General features: G+C 48.5%; 1 protein-coding gene across 3 annotated transcripts in view; it reads right to left on the minus strand.

Annotated features, from left to right (window-relative positions):
- Nucleotides 1-4,921: 4,921 nt before the first annotated feature.
- Nucleotides 4,922-14,073, minus strand: part of Gata4 (GATA binding protein 4) — a 73,036-nt gene continuing 63,884 nt past the window's right edge. For all 3 annotated transcript variants that reach the window (XM_021182271.3, XM_029468949.2, XM_021182270.3), the window contains exons 3-7: nucleotides 10,759-10,925; nucleotides 9,651-9,776; nucleotides 9,338-9,425; nucleotides 7,505-7,659; nucleotides 4,922-6,573 (exon numbers count right to left, since the gene is read on the minus strand). In XM_021182271.3, coding sequence (XP_021037930.1) covers nucleotides 6,397-6,573; nucleotides 7,505-7,659; nucleotides 9,338-9,425; nucleotides 9,651-9,776; nucleotides 10,759-10,925 — 713 coding nt within the window. In that variant the 3' untranslated portion in view covers nucleotides 4,922-6,396. The remainder of the gene's footprint in view (nucleotides 6,574-7,504; nucleotides 7,660-9,337; nucleotides 9,426-9,650; nucleotides 9,777-10,758; nucleotides 10,926-14,073) is intronic.

The raw sequence follows: 14,073 nt of genomic DNA on the forward strand, positions 1-14,073 counted from the left end.
GTTCACTTCGGGATGGGTGATGGAGGCGTCTCTACTCGGGCTCCTCCTGCAAGTAGGAGGGGTGTTGCGGTCTCCTTCCCGGGGTGACCACTGGAGGCTCAGCTCTCTGTCTCCCACCCCTACCATCGCCCCTTCCCTCTCCCCTCCTGAAACCACCACAGTGATTCAAGCTCTTTCTCTGGGAAATAACTCTGGGAGCACCTTCGCCTACCCTCCAGAGTCACCATACCTCTGAGTTATCCCTCCCCATCCCAAGTCTCCCCGTTTCCTCTCCCAGGCTTGCCTGGGAAAGAGTGGACTGGTACTGAGGATAGGCAAGCGCTCAGAATCCAAAGGACTTGAGTGGCTCAGGCCAAGACATTTCAGTTTCGCCACACCCTTCGCGAAGGTTTTTTTTTTTTTTTTTTGTATGGGTTTTGTATTTTTGAGACAAAGCCTGGCTAGTCCTGAACTCGTGCATGAACCGCCAAAGTTAGTTCCTTTAGTACTGGGATTTTTAAACACAGCTAGCACACCTGGCCTGTAACACTTTTAAAGAGTGAGATTTATTTACTTTTGCTTTGTATTATTTTAATCGTCTTTGAGTTTTTACTATACGCTTTTAAAACGTTGTGTATTGAAGTGTTTTTTGAAAGATTAAAGTTGATACCAGGTTATTAAAAAATAGGTCATCAAGAAGGGTTGGAGCCAGCACTGTACAGGATGTCAGGAGACCTTTGGTGAACTCCGAGGCCTTCGGAAGTGGCTAAGGTGACAGTCTCTGAACTTGGCCAGCCTGGGGGAGACAGCCCTACTTCAAGGAGGGGTTCAGCTAGCCTTCTACCATATCGCTGACTGTAGGGCAAGAATAGGAAATAAGGAGAGGAGGCCTCTAGTATCTCAGAGGTACAAAGCTCCCCTCAAGGCAGAGGGTGAGCTTGAAGGTGCGACATTTGCAGGAGGGGTCCCTTCTTTTTGTGTATATAAGGACTGGGGCATGTGTTCCCACTTTTGGTATCTGGCATCTTGGGAGACTCACATCTTCTACAGGATACAGTATGTCCCTGTGGCAGCTTTCACACACACACACACACACACACACACACACACACACACCTACCTATAAGCCATATCCTAAAGATAAGCCTTGCCTTATCTGGTGGAATTGGAGCTGTGCACCTAAGAGGTCTCTTCTGAGCCCAAGGGACTCTGCAGCTGAGAAAAACCAACAGCTCACCGTTTGCTGCTGTCACTTATAATCACAAGTACAGTTTACTGAACACACACCTTGTGCAAGTCACCATGGAAAGTCTTTAACCAGTCTGACTGCTTCATTAGCTGTGAGAAAACAATATCTAAATCCGGTCTTTAAATGGAACATCTGTGTCATGGTGTTAGAGACATAAAGCCACACTCTGTAAACCCTGATACGTATATGAGTCACTCAGGAACGCTTAAGTGTAGGTTATGAGAAATCTGTCGCAGGACCAGAGATGTGCCTTTCTGGCACTGATGCTGCTTGTATATTTATTAAAAGACCACACTCTGGCTTGGAGAATGGATCTAAGAAGTCACATTTGTTGAGGGAATGCTTGAGATATTAGGAAGCATTCACAAGCTAAGGATTGTTCAACTCAGGCTGTGCAGGGGCTCCACAGATAGTAAGGTTCTTATTCCAGGGGAGTGGAATTCTGGAATCCAAAAGACAGGTTTTACATCTTGGTTCCGTAGTACTTCTGTGACTTTCGACATGTGACTTGAAACCTGTATTTTTGTGTGCGAAGCATGTTTGCAAAGACGTACAAATGTTTCCTTCAAGCTGGCTAAAGCTGTCAGTGTCTGGCAGCAGTAGTGCTCAATAAACATTAGTGCTTTTGAGTAGCAGACTTTGGTTGTGTTAATCTCAGATCAAGGGCTTGAAAACCCTGCCAACGGAGCTGAAAGGGGAGAAGCGAATGCCTGTGCCCCCACGTGGTGAATGCACAAACTGCATGCACAGTGCTTCCTGGAGCTCTCCCTCGTCCTATGAAGGGGCTCTGGAACCGTAGGGAAGGTCACTGGATGGCAGCATTGGAGGATCTGGTCCTTCAAGTGACCTCTGAGGCCACTATGATCTGAGCCTCCTTTTTCATAACTGGGTTGTCCTCATTCAACTCTCCCAGGCTGGCCATGGGTGACCTTTGAGACAGTTTCCACATTCTTAGCAACTAGACCCCTAAACGCTCATAGAGTGTAGACTTGTACCTCCAGGAAGGGGATAGAGTGATTGTCAGAAATTATCCAGTATTCATTAAGCTACATAAGGCTTTCTTCAGGCTCCATTTGGCCCACCAAGCACTTGAGCACCCTAGACAGACTTGAATTGGCTAATCAAACAGACTTCCAAACCTTGACTATACCAGATTCTCAAAATAGGGTTTCTTATTATTTTATTTGAGGCAAGGTCTAGTGTAACTCAGGCTGACCTTGAACTTGTGATCCTCCTGCTTCGAGAGTGCTGAGGTAACAGGCATGTACCACCACACCTGCTTTATACGGTGCTGGGGAATGAACCCAGGGTTTCCTGCATGCTTTACCATTGAGGTACATCCCCAGCCTAAACCTTTCTCATCTAAGTTACTTATCTCAAGTGTTTGGTTATGGCAAAGGAAAGTTGACAACTGCAGTCAACATGCCAACCTTTGGGGCCAGGGCTTCCTTGTAATCATCCTGCAGCCCCACATTCAGGGCATAGTCAGTGATGAGAAACTTGTGGCCACTAACATCTATCCAACCAAACACAACTATAGCTAAGCTGCCTCCTGCTCAGAAGCCAGGGCCAAGGCTTACCCAACTGCAGAGCGACTTAAAACTGGGTTGCAGAAAGTTCCGTTCGTGCCGGTGGCGTAACCATAATGCAGTGTGATTTCTTATGTACACTTGCCCCTTGAAAAAGCCATTTATTCTAAGGACATCATTTTTCATCGCCCCTCACCCCAACCATGTTCCAACAATTTGGAAGTGTGCCTTTGCCGTTGTTGATAATGGACAGTGTCTGCCCCCAGGCCTGTCTCATCTTTTATAGTCTCTTGGATAAAGCAACTCACGCTTCCTTAAGTGTTGATTGATTGATTGATTGATTGGGGGAGGCAACAGTCTGCTGATCCAGGAGGATGAGTTACCTTAGTTGGAGGGAGGTACCAATTATGAGAATACACAAAAAGAGTTCTGAAACCCATTTCCAAAGAGACGTGATGTAAATGTTTTAAGCAAAAATGCCCTAATCCAAAGCCATGACCCTCTTCTGGCTAACAGTTTGGCATCTTGTCTTCTTACTAGGACTCACCTTACCTGACTGACAGGAGCTCTCAGTCTAGTGGCTTTGGCTATTTTTTTTTTAAAAGATTTATTTATTTTATGTAGGCGAGTACACTGTCACTGTCTTCAGATAGCAGAAGAGGTCATTGGATCCCATTACAGATGTTTGTGAGCCACCATGTGCTGGCTGGGAATTGAACTCAGGACCCCTGGAAGAGCAGTCAGTGCTCTTAAATGATGAGCCATCTCTCAAGTCCCCAAGCTATTCTTCTTTTTTTTTTCTTTTTAAAAAATTAGATATTTTTTTTATTTACACTTCAGATGTTACCCCCTTCCTAGTTTCCCCTCCGTAAATCCCCGATCCCCTCCCCCCCCTTGCTCCCCAACCCACCCACTTCTGCTTCCTGGCCCTGGCATTCCCCTATACTGGGGCATCGAATCTTCACAGGACCAAGGGCCTCCCATTGCTGGCCGACTAGGCCATCCTCTGCTACATATGCAGCTGGAGCCATGAGTCCCACCATGTGTTTTATTTGTCTGGTGGTTTAGTCCCAGGAAGATCTGGAGATACTGGTTGGTTCATATTGTTGTTCCTCCTATAGAGCTGCAAACCCCTTCAGCTCCTTGGGTACTTTCTCTAGCTCCTTCACTGGAGACCCTGTGCTTTGTTCAATAGATGGCTATGAGCACCCACTTCTGTATTTGTCAGGCACTGGCAGAGCCTCTCAGGATACACCAAACTATTATTCTTTTTAAGAGCTGAAAAGTTTTTCTTGGGCCACTAAGATGGGTTACTTGAGCGGAGAGAGCATTTACCACACAAGCCTGAAGACCTGAGCTTGATCCCTGGAAGCTATAAAATGATGGAAAAGAGAGAACGGATTCCCGGAAGTAGCTCTCTGACCTCCACTGGGGTCCGATGGCATGTGTGCCCATTAACACAATTAACTAAATAGTTTTGAAAGGATTTTATAACATTTCCTGGTTTTACATAGAAAGGCGTGACTCTCCCTGAGTTATTACTACTGGGAAATGACCAGGGTGCCGAGAGATCTGAGGCCCTAGGTGCCTGGTAGGTTTGACATAAGCCAAGTGAAAGGTAGGATGGTTTTGAAGGTGACGTGTAAGCCCTGCCAATGCTACAGGGACCATATGAGACACAGCCTTAGGACCAATGAGTGCGTCACACTTGTACTTCTCAGATGAAGCAAATAGGCAGTCCTGTCACCTGAGGTGAAGCCAAAATAGATAAAGGGGACAAAGCTATGTCTTTGTCTCACTGGAGTATTTACCCCTTGGGGGCCACCATTCAGGATGTGTTCTAAACCAGTAGACAGGAGAGATCGAGGACCATCTAGTTAAATGGAGCCGAAAGCACTCGGGCAGATGCTCTAAAACTGTCCCCACTCACAGGGTGACTTCTATGTGAGAAGGTGGGGACAGAGGAGCTTCAGTGAAGGCAGCTGTGGTCCTCTCCAGCAATCTGAACCCTATCCTAAGATCTTCCAGTGCCACCTCTCACCAGCCTCCACCACCAGTTCCCAGGTGCTAACTACCAAAACCATGAGGGGGAAACTGGGTAGAGGCTGCCTGCACCATTTGGTCCACTAAAAAGGGCAAGAACACCAGGCCTGTTAGAAAAGACTTCGGAGGAAACAGGAATACAGATAAATTTATTAGTTAAATACTGATTTTACAGCCATTTCACCTTAAGACAATGTTAACGGGTTGTGGAGGAGGGGCAGGCATGGGGAAGGCGGCCTTGAGGGAGAAACAGCGAAAATGATTACAACAGAATCTTGGTTCGAAGCTATTCTCTGCTACGGCCAGTAAGGTTTAGGGGTGGGGCTGGGAATTTGGGGTAAAATAAAGTTGTGCCACAGTTGGCTACAGCTCTGTGGGTGATGAGGACAAGGAAGAATCTCTGGGAGCCCCAGTAATGGTGGGAGATGGGAGGGAGGCCAATCCTAGGACAGCTGCTATCATGACTGTCCTGCTAGCCCTGGGGACATCTTCTCCCGTCTACCACCTTTGTCCTTTCACAAATTTCCTTTAGTTGTTTCTGCTTTGAATTTATTTTGCAAACAGTCTATATTTTCTAGACAAAGGATCTGTGCTGGAGAAAGTCCCAGAGCCAGGTAACTGTCTGACTTAAGAGGGCTTGGCTTGGCAGGCTCAGGGCAAGCAAGCCAGAGTCCTGGGAACAGTATTGTGCTGTAGACACAACCTCCAGAGGGCACCCCCCCCCCCCGAGGTGCAGATGAGCGTAGTCACCAAGGCTGCTTTGGTAGTAGGTTTTGTTCCTCCTTGGAACCCCTGTGTGTGAAGGGGTAAAAAGGATGCTGGGAAATAGCACCTAGTGGCATTAGCTGCACAACTGGGCTCTAGTTTTCCAGAGGGTAGGAGATGTTCAGGCTGGAGAGCAAGGGGTTTGATGTTCCTGGGAGAGGAAGGGAAGGCACCATTGCCAGGCTGCGATTTGATGAAGCTATTCTGTGTGATGGGTGATGTGCCTTCCCCTCACCTAATCTCCCCAAGAAGCATTCAGTAACATCTGCATTGAACCCAGCACTTTGGAGTCAGATCTGGTATGGGACATGCAGAGATGTGCCATGCCTCAAGCAAGGGGAGTGTTGGACAAGGGCAGGGCTTCTATGTGTAGTCCACAACAAGTAGACACCCTGCTCAGACTGTAGATGGTGTCTTGAAGCCTCCGCCCCTACAGCCACTCTAGGATCACAAAGAAAAACCCACCACCACAACCAGGTGGGGAGCTGGGGTGAAGGAGATCATGTGTTTGTCCTGGACAGGCAGGTGGAGAATGAGGAAGAAGTCTCCTGCTACATTGAAGAGCCTCACTGTGCTGTGCTTGCAGCCAAGGTGGGCTTCTCTGTAAGAACGCAGGCTTTTCCAGTGCTCCACCTGCAAAGGTGTTTGAAGCAACCCGGCACACCCATATCCCTAAGTGATTGTCAACAACTTCAAGTTCTACCCAGTTGTTCTTCAGGAGTTGTTCCCAGACAAAGGGGCTGGCCAAGGGTGCCCCAGCCTTTTACTTTGCTGGCCCCCACGTCCCAAGTCCGAGCAGGAATTTGAAGAGGGAAGGAGGGGGGGCGCTGATTACGCGGTGATTATGTCCCCATGACTGTCAGCCAGGACCAGGCTGTTCCAAGAGTCCTGCTTGGAGCTGGCCTGCGATGTCTGAGTGACAGGAGATGCATAGCCTTGTGGGGAGAGCTTCAGAGCCGACAGCACTGGATGGATGGAGGGCCCATGGCCGGACACAGTACTGAATGTCTGGAAGGCAGAGAGCACAGTGAGCCAGTAGGATGCTCCTGGGGATCCGAGGACCAGGGTTGGAGAGGGAATGAGGGAGTAAGACTAGCTGCTTCCCTAGGCCCTAGGGTCCAGACGCAGAGGGTCTGTGTGCTTCCACTCTGGCTTCTGAGCACTGTAACCAGAGGCACAACCCAGGAGTTTTGTGCTCCTGTGCTTTCTCAGAAAGCTCTGGCAGCCACAGGAGACACTCTTATTACCACTCCCTGGTCAGATAGAGGTCTTCTGGGTCCAGCTGAGGTCACCCTCTCCACCTGAGAGAGTTCTAGTACCCTCACTTCTGTGGAGCCAGGTTCTCTCTAGTTTACTCTTATGGTAGAATTCTCAACCATTGTCTCACAACTAGGGGTGGCGGGGCTGGGAAACCTGTGACTTCCTCATCCCCTAAAAGGCAGAGGAACAGGGGTGCCATCAGACCTGTAAGAGGGCACGGTCCCTTGTAGGGCCACTCAGAGGCTCTCGGGAACCTAGAGCTCATGAAAACAGCTTCCCACCCTCTTTGGTTCCCAAGCCTATGACATGCTCACACCATCTTCCTGCCTCCTCCTCTGAAAATCCTTCAAGGCTAGGCTCAAAGCTCTTCAAGCTCTAGAGTCCAAATCTGCTTCCAACCCCAACACTCAAGACTGACTCAGGGAGCAGTTGTACTATCTGCCACATGCACCCTGGGTGCAGAACCTGGGTCCTTCCTCTTGTTCCCAAAGGCCCCAGCACAGGAAGGCGCTAAACCTTAAGCCTGTGATATTCTTTGTGTCTAAATCTGTGGAGCTGGACAAGAGGTACCAAGGGCTTAGAGGCTGGGCTGCTTGGAGGCCAATAGCTTAGGGCCAGGCTACAGCTCACCTCCCAAGGCAGGACTGGCTACTGGGATCAACTCAGTCCCCCTACCCACCTGGGTCATGGAGCTGCTGTGCCCATAGTGAGATGACAGCCCGGGCTCTGTCTTGATAGGGCGCATCTCTTCACTGCTGCTGCTGCTGCTAGTGGCGTTGCTGGAGTTACCGCTGGAGGCGCTGCTGGAGGGAGGGAGGGTCTCGCCAGCAGGACCTGCAAAAAAGGAGGTAGAGTCAGGAAACCCAATCCAGCTACAGGGACAGAGGCCTTTCTTATACTTGCTGGGTTGCGGGGTGGAGCAGTTCTCAAAATAGGACAGAAGCATCAAAATCCCAAAGAGAGCATTTTACCTTCTTGTAAAAACCGCTGCAGCCCAGGCTGGTCACAAACTCACTGTGTAGGTAAGGATGCCACTGAACTGACATTCCTGCCTCCGCCTCCCAAGGGCTGGGTTTACAAGCCTCTGCCGCCATGCCCGGTTTATGGAATGCTAGGGGCTGAAGCCAGAACTTTGTGTGTGCTAAATAAACACACTATCCACTGAGCTGCATCGCCAGCCTCAAGGGAACCTTTTTCAAAAGTCTCTGAGTCCCTTGTGACCCTAGATCCAGGAGAGACGATCCTGGAGACCATGTTGTGTTTTGGTATTCTACACTCTTGATACTGCTTCTTAAATGCAAATACTATATATTGCAGGATACTGCCAGAGGGTTCTGGGACACCAACTCATAATTAACTGTATTAACTTCTCTGTAGTGAAGTGTGGATAGCCACACTGCTTGGGATGAGTAGAGATTAAAAATGCCCTGTGCTCTCCAGAACAGATTCTGCTATGGAATTTACTTTTCTGGATTTCCACTTAGGGGTTGAGGGGTACTCCACTGAACCCAATGCCTGTTCTTCCTGTGCCTGCCACACAGGATGTGGGAGATTACCCAGGGGCTCTGCTGCAGTCACAGTCTGGGAGGCAGAAAGAGGCAGGACCCTGGGGGTGGGGGAGGTGGGGTAGGAGGTTCAGGTAGGAAATACTTCTCCCAGCAGCTCCAGCTGAATTTAGGAAACCGGGATGATGGCCATGCCTTTGGTGATGGCAGTGGGCAACTTGGTGAGTCTGCCTGTCTGCAGTGAGAAGTGAACTGTCTGTCTCATCAGCCAGCTCAGTTCCTCTGCAACTGAAGCCCGGCAAACCGTAATTTGGCAATGTGCAGCAGAGAGGGCTCTGAGTAGGGAACATTAGTGACTTTCTTGATCTAGCAATTAAGAAGGCACTGCCAGGTGTGGTGGCGCATGCCTATAATCTTAATACTTTAGAAGGCTGAGGCAGGAGGGGCCATGAGTTCAAGGCTATCCTGAGCTACATAGAGACTGTGACAACAGAACGGCATATTGAATAGACTATTGATCCCGGAGTGAACATTCCAGATCCCAGTCAATAGCAATGTGATTTTAGGCCATTGCCCTTGACTTTCAGTTTGCTTCTCAGGAAGATAGGAGGACACTGCTTCTGTGGGGTCTTGAGAGGATCCCTGAAGGAACTTGTACAAGTTCAGAGTACCATGTGACACACATGTACCCCGATTATAGATCAGTCTGTCAGGAGTACGCTAACGGGAACTTGTCTGCTTTGATCAAAGCTTGAAAAATGGACCACTGAGCAAAATTTCTCTCTCCAGCCCCACACTGATTCAACCAGCCTATTGCAAGGGCAGTCGTCATAGGGTTTCCTTGTGCTGACTTCTTTACTGGGTTATTACTGTGCTCTGAGAGAATTGAGGAGGTTAGCATTGTACCTTGGCTGCCAAGGGTGGCCGCCTACCAGAGCAGACATGGTTCTCAGATGCTCTGGGAGCTTCTGACTTGTTTCATGCTTACACACAGATCTATTCCTCACCTGCTGGTGTCTTAGATTTATTCAGGTTCTTGGGCTTCCGTTTTCTGGTTTGAATTCCCTCCTTCCGCATTGCAAGAGGCCTGGGAACCTGAAGGGTTGGAATTAAATATGGATTTCCAGTTGTGAGTCTGTTATAGTATTGACACACACACACACACAAATGATGGTTTTTAAAAGAAGGAGCAAGTGGATTCTATTCTAGAGGGAAGAGCAGTGAGACCTACAGAATGGGAGTGGAGAAGGCTCCTCTCAGGCAGAGCTGAGGGCATGGGGGGGTGGGGCATAGACACAGCAGGGCAGGGCATCCACTCACCCCGTGGAGCTTCATGTAGAGGCCGCAGGCATTACACACGGGCTCACCCTCGGCATTACGACGCCACAGCGTGGTGGTGGTAGTCTGGCAGTTGGCACAGGAGAGGCCTACCCGGCGGGAAGCGGACTACAACATAAAAAGGAAGCGTTTTGTGTTTAGTAGGGCTAGGCCAGGATAGTCCCTTGGGAGCCCCTTGGGCTAGCCTTAGCACTATCTCTGGGTATCTAGACCATTCATAGAAACAGATGGGAGGCTAGGTCAAAAATTCTTCCCCAAGGTGGAATTCATGAATTCCAGGGCCTGACGTTTGGGGTGTTTAGGGTGAGGAGTTTGATGGGCTTCAATGAGGAAGCTTCAGAATGTAGCTCTCTATTCCCCTTCCCTGTCATACCAATAAGGGTCCATGTTGCTCCAAAAGGAGGGATCTCCATCTACCCATGACAGCCCATGCATTGGGGCAACACTAATTAGTAGGGTGCAAATACAATTGGGGTAGGTCAGTAGAACCAAAGGGAGGGCATTCTATCCGTGTGTTACATCACACTCAGCTCTGTAAAACCCTGCCTGAGCCCGAGAGCCCCAGTACTGCATAATACCCCTCTCATGATCTGAATCATTTTTCTGTCTAGAGGATCCTGAGGATGGTATTAGTCAGGGTCAGAGGGCATTAAACAAAGAAAGCAGAGATCCAGGTGGCAAATACCAGGCCTTCCCAACCAGGACGCACATCGACTGCTTTGTCTTCTTGGACTCTGGGTTGTGCTAGGGGATCAACTGAAAATAAGACAGATGCTGGTTTACAACTGGCTTTCAAGATAAAGGGCCTGGAGACCAGGAGACCTGGGTCTGGCTCCTCATGGCCAGTGGCTGTTGCCAGTCACCTGTTTGAGCTTCACTTTCCTCTATTGCATTGTGATGGATTAGCTGGGCCAGCATCTTTAGAGCGAGTGCAAGCTCACTCTAAGAGTGTGAGAGGCTCCTTCCTTCCTCCCACATACCTAACCCCTCAGCTTATATCCTTCAAGCCTCAAAGCCAAGTTCAGGGAGGAGGGGAGAATCTGTTTGCTCTCCAGGCTGGTGGACCTAAGCCATAGAGATGCTCACTTACCAGGCGGCGCTGAGGCTTAATGAGGGGCCGGTTGATACCATTCATCTTGTGATAGAGGCCACAGGCATTGCACAGGTAGTGTCCTGTCCCATCTCGCCTCCAGAGTGGAGTGGACATGGCCCCACAATTGACACACTCTCTACCTTCTGAGAAGTCATCAAACATATCTATTGGGGGAGGACACAGGAGAAAAGACAGAAATGGTTTGTTTTGCTCAGAGACCTTTCATCTAGAAAGCAGGGCAGGATGTCTCCCGGGAGACTGAGTCTTCCTCACTTAGGACCGAATAGCCAGTGGGTTCCACTCTCTGCCATCCAGGGCTGCATAAGATAGAATCATCAGCTGCCCAGGTTCTAGGGGACCCTTTTGAATTCATGTCTTGCCTCTAGACATCTTTATAGTATCCACCTAACCTACTCAGATCCTTTTCTTCATTTTCCTTTTCAAAATTATGGCCATGTGATGATTTGAACATGAACTGTCCCCACAGCCTTCTATTTTGGACACCTGGTCCCCAGCTGGTGGCTCTATTTTGAGAGGCTGTGGAACCCAGCTAGGAGGTGGAACCCGGCTGGTGGAAGCTCAAGGTTACACTGGGACCCTTGCTCCTCACGTGCTCTCCCTGCTTTCTGGTCTGTGGTACTCTAAAACCTCCACAGTACACTGACAGCCCTACTCACTCCTCCATGATTCCTTTGCCCCAGGGAACCAAATCCCTATGAAATCAAAAGCTAGAATGACTCTGTTATCTGTTAAGCAATTTTTTTCCCCTAGCTCTCGTGGTCCTAATGATTGCAAAAGTAACTCATGCTGATTATTGTTCCTTTGGAGTGTGTGTGATGGAATGTAGAGGTGTTTACACTGCAGGAGAATTAGTACGGAAACATATAAAGAAAGTGCAGGTCACTAGCAGAGTTGTGGGCGTGCCATTTTACTCTGTGCTTTGTAAGACTCCCAGTGTTGACACATGTTTTTGCCTAGTTGAGGTCAAGCTGATATGGTCAAGCCTATCTTGCTTTGCTATGTTTGCTTAATGCCCTAATGTGTTACCACATTGGAAATGTATTATAAACTCCTCCCACCACACTGTAATAGTCCATCATTGAAATGTTTCCCCACCTTTCGCTTCTGCTCGTCAATAGGTGCTTAATCCCTGCCTAGTTTCTGGTATTTGTTTTGTAAATATGGGTCTCTTTGTATGTAAATCTATGAGTTTCTGCTTATTACTCTGAATGCTATCCTAGAAGGAGATTGTCTAGGTCAGGGAGACTAGAGTTTTGTTTACATTCTTAAACGAACCGTTCTTAGTTTTCCCACATGTGACAGTTAGCTTTAACTGTCAAGTTGACACAGAACTATTGCCAACTGAATTACCTCAGAAGAGAGTCTCAGTGAGTCTACATGGGATTGGCTGTGAGCATGCATATGGAAGATTGTCTTAAGTTAATTGATGTGGAAAGACCCAGCCCAGTGTAGGCAGCACCATTCCCTATGCAAGGAGTCCTGAACTGTGCAAGAGTAGAGAAAAGGAGTGCAAGCAAGCAAGCATGGATGCACACATTCTTTTCTCTCTGCTCTTGACGGTGGATGTGATGGGAACTGTTAACTCAAGCTCCTGCTACTGGGACTCCCTACAGTGATGGACTGTAACTTGGAATTGTAATGTAAAGTAACCCCCCTTCTCTCTTCTGTTTCTTTTTGTCAGGGTATTTTATCACAGCAACAGAAATGAAACTAGGATCCCATTTTAACCATATGCATGATCTGATATTATTGTTTGCCCTTTTCTTGGTATATGAAGCATATAATAAAGACACAGACCAAAATCCTTAGTGCCTTAGAGTCAATCAAATGTGAGTGGCAGCCCTCCACCAGAAGGCGGCTGTCATCCTCTGCCATCCTTCCATTCACTAAACCTTCCCCTTTACCTTCCATGTCTGCAGAATTCTACAATTGGCGGAGCCCACATGTCCCTTTCTCATTGCCCAAGTGAGAGAGGTAGGGTTGGTTTTCTCATTCCCTTTGACCTATATTAAGCCTAGTTAAAAACTTCCAGAATTCTCTCTGACTCATGCCATCTAAGTTTTCTGTCCCTAAGCATAACCACCTTCGTCTCCATATTGCCCCTTTCCTTGATACCAAAGGCAATGCTGAGTTCTTCTCCGGGGAAGCCAGTGGTACCCCTTAAAAGTGGACCCCTTAAAGGTCCTTCCCTCCTTTAGGCCCCAGGCCTGGGGTTTGCCAGCTCTACTGTTCAGTAATCCGTTCTAAGAGAACGTTGGCTGGAAACGGATAGGGCACCCTCCTCATAACTCTGGGTACATAAACAGTCATTTACACTGCAAACAGGTAGCAGTGTGTCTACGCCAAGCAAACAATATACAGGTGTGAGGGGCCGTTTGCTCAAGCCAGGGAGTTAAGTAAAGTGAGCACAGAGGCTATTTTTACACCTGTGTCACACTGAAGGCCTTTCATCAAGGTCACCTGCCTCTAGAGGTGACTCTTGCCCATGGCCTGCTCTCTACTGGACCACCACCAGCACCAGCACCAGCAGCTTGTCATCTGCAGCCTGTCAGCCTTGCTCTTTCCTCTCAAGCCCTCTCCTGAGAACAGTAGAAAGATCAGGAGTTCCCAGAGCCAGTAGCCAGCAGGGCTGAGAGGGAGTTAGCAGTGGCAGGCTTTTGTTCGCCATGAACACTAGATGGCACTACAGTCTCTAAATGTAACCAAGACCACAATGTTTCTCTAATAGGTTCAACTCCATACTCTCCCTTTAAAGATGCTCACGCCAGTTTCTTTCCCCCTCTGGTTCATTTCAACTCTAGGGTAAAAACCCCTTGTGATCCACTGCTGTTTGTGAGAGGGGAGATCCCGCTTTCCCGCGCTCCCTCACATTTTGCCCATTCCTGTACGTGCATATCATCAAAGGAAATTAGCGGAGTCCATAGATGTGTCCTCTCTGGTGCCTACTCATCCATCCCTGCTCTGAGAACTCAACACAAAGGCTGACCTGAGGAACCCCCTGCGAGTGCACCTCAAAGACCAGGCAGTGCCTTCTAACAGTGGTTTTCCTACCCAGGTGAAGTCATTGGACATTGATGAATATGCATTCATCACCCTCACACATTTAGCAAACATCTGTGATTTAAACAAGCTGACAGATGCCACAGGAGCTAAGAGGGTACCTAGATCTCAGAATGCTAGTGGTCGGGGTTAACAGGCTGGCCCTGAGAATCAATAGTGAGTGACAAGATGACTCATTCCATTTTCAGAACTGTCAACTGACTGTGGACTTCGTGGCAGATACCGTTGGCT

The sequence above is a fragment of the Mus caroli genome, unplaced genomic scaffold, assembly GCF_978045245.1.
Source record: "Mus caroli unplaced genomic scaffold, Mus_caroli_1 scaffold_12, whole genome shotgun sequence".
Lineage (NCBI taxonomy): Eukaryota > Metazoa > Chordata > Mammalia > Rodentia > Muridae > Mus > Mus caroli.